This window comes from Mauremys reevesii, unplaced genomic scaffold (assembly GCF_016161935.1).
Source record: "Mauremys reevesii isolate NIE-2019 unplaced genomic scaffold, ASM1616193v1 Contig12, whole genome shotgun sequence".
Classification (NCBI taxonomy): Eukaryota; Metazoa; Chordata; order Testudines; family Geoemydidae; genus Mauremys; species Mauremys reevesii.
In genome coordinates, this window is record NW_024100738.1 from 1053848 (window position 1) to 1061002 (window position 7155).

A 7155-nucleotide genomic window follows, 5' to 3' on the forward strand; every position below is an offset into this window, starting at 1 on the left:
TCTCCTGTGTGGATCCTGAGTGTTATATGATTTGATGTTTGTGTGAAACTTTTCAAATGGTCTAAACACATATGGAGTCTCTCTCCTGGCTGGATTGCCTGATTTGAAACAAGTTCTGACCTCCACTTAAAAGGTCTTTCACAGGCTAAGCAGTTATGAGGTCACTCCAGTGTGTGGATTCTCTGATGTAAAACAAGGGATGACATCAATTTGAAACATTTTTCCATAGTCTAAGCACTTACGGGGGTCTCTCTCGTGTGTGGACTGCCTGATCTACAGAAGGGTTGATCTGTTTCTGAAACTTTTCCAAGAGTCTTATGGTCTCCCTCTTGTATGGATTGCTTGATGTTTAACAAGGTGGAACCTCTGTATGAAACTTTTCCCACAGTCTAAGCAGTGGCGTAGCCAGGTTCTAACATCAGGGGGAGTGAACACATAAAAAAAGGCGCCACCCGACATATCAAATTACTAATTACATACTTTAAAATCCATTATACATATTTATTTTGTACTTAAAATAAAAACACAAGAATTATATTGTTTTACAAGTATTATTTTGCATTTAAAATAGAAAAAGTTTTACAGTATGACATCTATTTATATATAAATCAAAACATAATAAGAACACGTTATTTACTTATTTTAGATTTCAAAGATAAGATTAAAACAATATGAAGCAACTACAACAGCCTCTTTCGTCTAAGCTTCATTCTAGCAAAGTTGTCTATTACTTTATTATAATCTACTTCAGTAGCTAATTGTCTTTCAATGGCGAGCAAAGCTAACCCAGACAATCTATCTTCACTCATTGTGGAGCACAGGTAGGACTTTATAAATTTGAATCGGCTAAAGGGTCTTTCCACAACTGCGCTACTTATTGGCAACGTCAGAAAAATGTGGTACAATCTCGAAAGGTTAGGATAAATGGAACACATATCATTGGCGATCATGAATTTCAGGACACAGTTGATGGTGAGGTTCTCGTCGACACTTGACTTTACCCTACCGCTAGTGCTCATTATCTCTTTGTACATGTCTTTAAAGGAAAGAAACTCTTCCACGATTGCAGTTTGACTGTCGATCACATCTGAGTACATGTCTGCCAAAAATTCTAATTTGTTCACATTATCTGCGTTGTCAAAATGCTTTGGATCTAAACTGCTAAATTTGGCAGCCACATCTTTAAAATGCTCGAATCTTTTACTCGTGCTATTTATAACAGAATCTAAGGACACTAAGTAGGCTTCAACAATGAATTTCTCCCGAGCATCAAATATTCCTTCTTCACCCTCTGCAATTTCCTCATGGAATCTTTTTCTCTTACCTATTCTGTGCTGCTTATAGTCCGTAGTAATATCACATTTTCGAGCCAACTCGGTTGCTTCATTCTCAATCTGTTTGAATTCAGATACAAATTCACTTCGAATGTTTTTCATATCATTTTCAAAAATCTGAATTAAATGAGAAGCTGTTACCAGATCTAGACTACTTTTCTGTAAATAGGTGGATAAACGGAAAGCCTTCTCTAGCACTTTACTCCAGAATATAAGAAAAACTAAGAATTCGTAAGTATCGAGTGTTGCCAGAATACCCTTTGCCTCACTGAGCTGTTTAGAAGTACAGTTTATCTCACCATCCACAATTGTTTGCAGGGCAATTACTAGTGCTGGTAAATTTTGCAAGACTGCCTCTACTGCTGACTTTCTAGACGCCCATCTGGTATCACAAAGTTCCTTTAGAGTTAATGCAAAAGATTCAATAAGATTGCGTTGTTCTTCCTTTAGTATTGAAAGACGAGGTAAACTGCCAGAAAAAAAAGTAAACAGACTTTCTAGAGTTCCAAAAAACAACCGAGTTTGAATATTGGAGCTTAATGCATCAATCAGAATTAAATTAAAATCATGTGCACAGCAGTGCATAAAGAGTGCATTTGGAGCGATTTCCCGTATCCTAGTTTGGAGACTTGATATTTCACCCGACATGGTGCTTGCTCCATCGTAAGACTGACCGTAACACATACTTATTGACAGGCCCAAGTTTTTGATTGCTGAAAGAAGAATGTTGAAAAAATCTTCAGCACTTGCTCCAGGTAATTCACTGAATTGTATAAATCGTTCTACTGCATCACCATTTACTGTTACATATCGTAAGGATAAAGAAAATTGATCAGTTCTGCTTATATCAATAGTAGAGTCAACAATTATGGCAAAGTACTTAGCAACTTTGATTTCAGCTACTATCTTTGAGAGAAGCTCGGCTGATAAGGACTGTATGAGATCATTTTGTATGTCAGGACTGAGATATGTTGCATTTCGATCACTCCGTAATAAATGTTGTTCCAGTAATGTATCACTTTTAGCCAACAGCTTAATAAGTGCCAAAAAATTGCCTTCATTTGTACTTGGGGAGCCTAAACCTCGATACTCGCGATGACCACGGAATGCCAATCCCTGAATTCCCAAAAAGAGAACTGCATCTATAATACGTCGTAAAATCATCCTATTTTTTTCTATCTCTTTCCTTTCTGCTGTTAGACAAGCCAAGATTGTTCTATCGTTGAACAAATGGAATTTGGTAAGGAAAAGTTCTTTCTCTGCTTTTTTGTGACTTTCACTTTTTTCATGTTTTTCAATTTTCTGCATACCTGTAGCAAATTTCTTGCAACCAGTTTTTGGATCACTCCAAGCATTCGACCGATTTGCAAAAAGCCAACAAGCAAAACAAATCATAATGTTTGCTCTTGGTGAGTAAACTAGCCAGTGCCGGTCAATTGTACAAGCACTTTTCACCTGTTTTTGTTTGTACCAAGTTGCTCTGAAATGACGTCCAGCTTCATCTTTTGGAAAATTGTCAAAATTATCTTTAAGTCCTGGCTGACAAGGGCCTAACTCAAGCAGAGCATGTATTAGATCAGGTGTTACAGGTGTGTCACAAAACAAGTGTGGATCTGTTGGGTATTCCCTATGTGTGTCAACGATAGCACCAAGTCTTACTGTGTCATTCTTGTCCTCTGCATAATAGCCTGCTGAAGTAATCAGGTCTTCTGAGGATTCCACTTCCACCATCTGTGCAGCCGCAGCAGCCCGGATGCTGTAATCAGCTCCTGGGTTGAAGGTAGGTACTAGCAGGTCTTCAGAGGGTTTTATCTCTGGTGAAGCTGCAACGGCCGTGGCACCGTCTCCACCTCCTTGGCTGAAGGTAGGTAGCAAGTCTTCAGAATGTTCCACCTCTGGTGCAAAAGACGTTGTGGGCCTGTCGAATGAAAAGTAGGACTCCAACTTCACATATTTTGATGATTCTTTTACTAGATTTGCATCTTCCTTCATCTTCTTTCTGTCCCACCCGGACAGTTGCTTCTTCTTAGTGCGCTTATCCATCCCTAATCAGAAACAAATAAAATAAATATGAACAACATATGATTGTTTTTTAAAAAAGTGATGTATTTTAAACACTCTCCACATGGCAGCCAGGTCAATTTCACAGCTCTATGAATTGGACACCCGTCGAATTTTGTCAGCAAAGTGTTAAATGATTTGTTGAAAAGGCGCCATTTTATTCAAAACTAGAGGAGAAGCTAAAACAATCCGCACACTAAGAAGTAATCAAACAGACTGAACTATTTGAAATCATCCAAAGGGTTCAGCATTTGTTTACACTGCAGGAAACAATTCCTGTGTGGGTGCTTGGGTGAGCGAGTGCACATGTCAACCGATAAGAAAAGCGCCGATAAAAGAGCGATGACAAAAAGTTTAAAAAAATGTGGGCCTCTCGGATCTTGCAAGGGATTCACATGTTACAAGACTGACTAATGCTGTAGTGGTAAGTGTTACAAGTGTACAGATGACGTTTCTACTGCATTTGATTATGTGATAGAAGCTTGTCCAGAAGAAAATGACACCGCTCAAAAATTATTTGGAGGTACCTGTAACGGAATGCGTTTTTTCGTCGGCGTTCTTTTGTCGGTGCTTTTTCCCCCCGCGTTATTTTGTCACTAGGCCACAGGTGCCAACTTTGCTTGGCGCCGGTGGGAGCTCGCGCCCCCACCCGGCCCCGCCCCAACTCCACCCCCCCCTTACCCTGTTGGACTCCTCCCCAAATACCCGCCTCTTACCACACCTCTTCCCCAGCATGCTGCGTTCCCCCTCCTTCCCTCCCTCCGTCCCTCCCAGGGGACAAATTAGCTGTTTTGCAGCGCAAGCACTGGGGAGCCAAGGGGAGAAGCAGAACGTGGCAGCGCGCTCAGAGGAGGAGGCAGAGCGCAGGTGGAAGTGAGCTGGGCAGGAGGGTGGGAACCAGGGAGCTGCCGGTAGGTGCTCAGCAACCACCAATTTTTCCCCGTAGGTGCTCCTGACCCAGAGCACCCACAGAGTCAGCGCCTAAGGTGCCAGTTTTGGAGAATGTGCTCAGTGGGAGCGGCCGCTCCCCCTGCTCCCACCCTAGCTACGCTACCGAGTCTAAGCACTTATGGTGTCTCTCTCCAATGTGGACTGCTTGATGTAAAACAATGTGTGACCACCATATGAAACTTTTTCCACAGTCCAAGCACTTATGGGGTCTTCCCACAAAGGTCCCCTGTAATTCCCCGTGCCCAGGAACTTCCTGCTGTTGATTCCCCTCCTCGTTCTCACTCACTTTCCCATCACCTGCTGGGACAGAGAGACAATCCAGACAGGAGTCATTGTGCTGGGGAGAAATTCAGAGGAATAGCACCGAGGGAAAACCCAACATACTAAAGCTGCACAGACGGAGCAATTGGATTCTGCCTCCACTTCCCACCCAAACGTTCAAAGAGAAGGAACATTGGGAAGGAAACTCCTGCAGGGAATAGGACACGTGGAAAGCGATGTCAGTGATACCTGCTGACTGCAGCCCTGCCCTGGGTGAGATGAGGAAGAACCAAGGGCACTTACTGATACCACATTTTTGGGATTCTCAACTTTTTCCTTCATTCCCCAGAGGGTTTCTGTGTCAGTCCTCACCTGTGTGGGCACCTCTTGAGATCTCTCTTTCCTCGCAGGCCGGGTGATCGGGCACCCAAGGCTCTTCCCCTTGTTCCAGTCGGCTGATCAGGTCAGGTTTGGGAAGGGGGAATCCTGCGCAGGGAGTGAAATCAGACCAAATCAGGGTGTGCGGAGGATTGAGAGAGCGTCTGTCAGAAAGGACATTCCGTGGGTGTGTCCCTGTGCTGTGCTGGGGAATCTAAGAGGACGGGAATGTGGTCACTGAGCCCCCTCGGGGGAGGCAGACATCTGGGGAGGTGAGGGGAATTGTGACACACACCCAGCTCCAGTGTTAAACCCCTGCCTATTTCTAACCGTGCGGAGCCCAGAGCCCTCCACATTGCTGGAGCTGTTCCCAAGGAGGAGGGAGAAGAGGGTTTCTGCGAGCGACCGAGAAGCAACACAGACAGGACAATGCACGGCTTCTCCACTTGAAAGCTAGTGGGGTTGGGTGGGGATGATTTAGTATTTGCTTTAGGTTTTGACACCCTGGTCTCATTGGAGAGTGATGAGAGAAGAACTTGACCAATGTCAGACACACAGACCCCTTCCTCCCACACACACCCCGCCCCCCATCTTCCAATAACCAAGGGGACGGGAATCCCTTACCCAGCGAGGTCACAGTCTCATAGTTCTCCTGCATGACATCCCTGTAGAGGGCTCTCTGAGCGGGATCCAGCAGAGCCCCCTGCCCCTGGGTGAAATACACAGCCACCTCCTCGAAGGTCACCGGCATCTGAAACAACAAGAATCCCCCACTCAGCACCTGCTACCTTACCCACAATCCCACTAGTCATGGGAGAGGAGGGCCAGAGAAGCAGAATCCTCCCTCAACCCTGCTCAGAGCAGCCAGGAGGCTTCAGGGGGTGGGAGAAGATGAGACTTCATTGTTCCCCCAGCACACGGAGCAGGGCAGGGTCTTCTCATTTCCCACACGCCTACCAGACACAGGCTGATATAGGAAGCAGAGCTCTGAGCCAGGGACAGGGAAAGGAACCTTGAAAGGTTCAGAAATGGAGGAATGTTTCCCCTCCCACCACCACCAATGGGCCTCTTCAGAAAATCAGGCCCAGGTTGATCCTGTTCCAGCAGGTTTATCACACCCTGTCCCATGCCGGGTGATTAACCCCCCTTCAATACCACCAAAATCTCCCTGAAAATCCCCTACCTGAGCTGGCTCCATTATGGCCATTTCCCTGCCCTGTCTCCTGGAAGATGGGACGATCTGGAGCGAAACGTGGACACGATTCCTCAGCCTGGCAGAGGAGCAGGGAGATTGGGCAGGTTTCATAAGGGGCTGGAGTCCATGTCACGCCCCGATTCCCCCCCAGGCTCTCTCCCTGCAGACAGACGCGCAGATTCTAGGACTCTGCCATGCTGGGAAAAACCCCAGTTAGTTCATTACCCGCCCCGGCCTAGCCCCTCCCCCATTAGCACTAACCCCACCAAGTCCCTTCTAAACCGCCCCAGAACAGCATCTCGGAGCCAAACGCCGGAAAAAGAGCAGAATCAAAGGAGTCACTTTAGGGCACTGCCCCACGGTGTATTGTAACCCCTCTAGCTCTGCCCCGGCTCCCTCAGTCCTGCGGTGCTCAGCAGAGTCAGCAACTGGCTTTTCCTCCCTCAGCTCCTCCCCTGCTTCCCAGGAGAGCTGACTGCCCCGGGGGTGCAGGGAATGGAGCCGGGCAGGGCTGGGAGCTGGGAACCTCCCTCCCCACTTCCTGCTCCTGCTGTCCTTCCAGTCTCTCTGCTCCCCCTTTTATCTTCTTCCCTCGCCCTGGGGGAACGGGCGATGCCCCATTGCCCTGGGCCTTTGCTCTCATCAGGCAGCTCAGCCACTGACACTGCTAACGGGGGTTGAACCCGGCTGTGCCACTGAGGGCAGCAGCTCTGGGGCTCACCGACACAGGGAGCCCCTCCCCTTGTAGGCCAAACTCCCCAGCTGGTCCCTGAAAGGGGCCCTTTGTGCAGTCATTTCCCTGCCCGGCTCCAGCCCTTTCCCCAGGTCTCTCCATCACCTGCAGGCTCAGGGGCTGGTACGGTTAGAGGGGTTCCAGCCAGTGGAGAAAGTGCCCCTGGGCTGGTCTCAGGGGGTTGGGATGAAGCGGGAATGTTCTTAATGTTTTCTCTGAATAGTGTGTGTGCCTCAGTTTCC

The 7155-nt window shown here is 46.9% G+C and overlaps 1 protein-coding gene across 1 annotated transcript; it reads right to left on the bottom strand.

The window, feature by feature from the left end:
• Positions 1-557: 557 nt before the first annotated feature.
• On the bottom strand, positions 558-5661 carry LOC120392837 (zinc finger MYM-type protein 1-like). Its single transcript, XM_039517518.1, has 3 exons — positions 5610-5661; positions 4980-5093; positions 558-3379 (listed from the first exon to the last, which is right to left on the bottom strand). Exons 1-3 carry the CDS (start codon positions 5641-5643, stop codon positions 681-683), a joined length of 2847 nt encoding a protein of 948 aa, XP_039373452.1. The 5' UTR covers positions 5644-5661; the 3' UTR covers positions 558-680.
• Positions 5662-7155: the final 1494 nt, after the last annotated feature.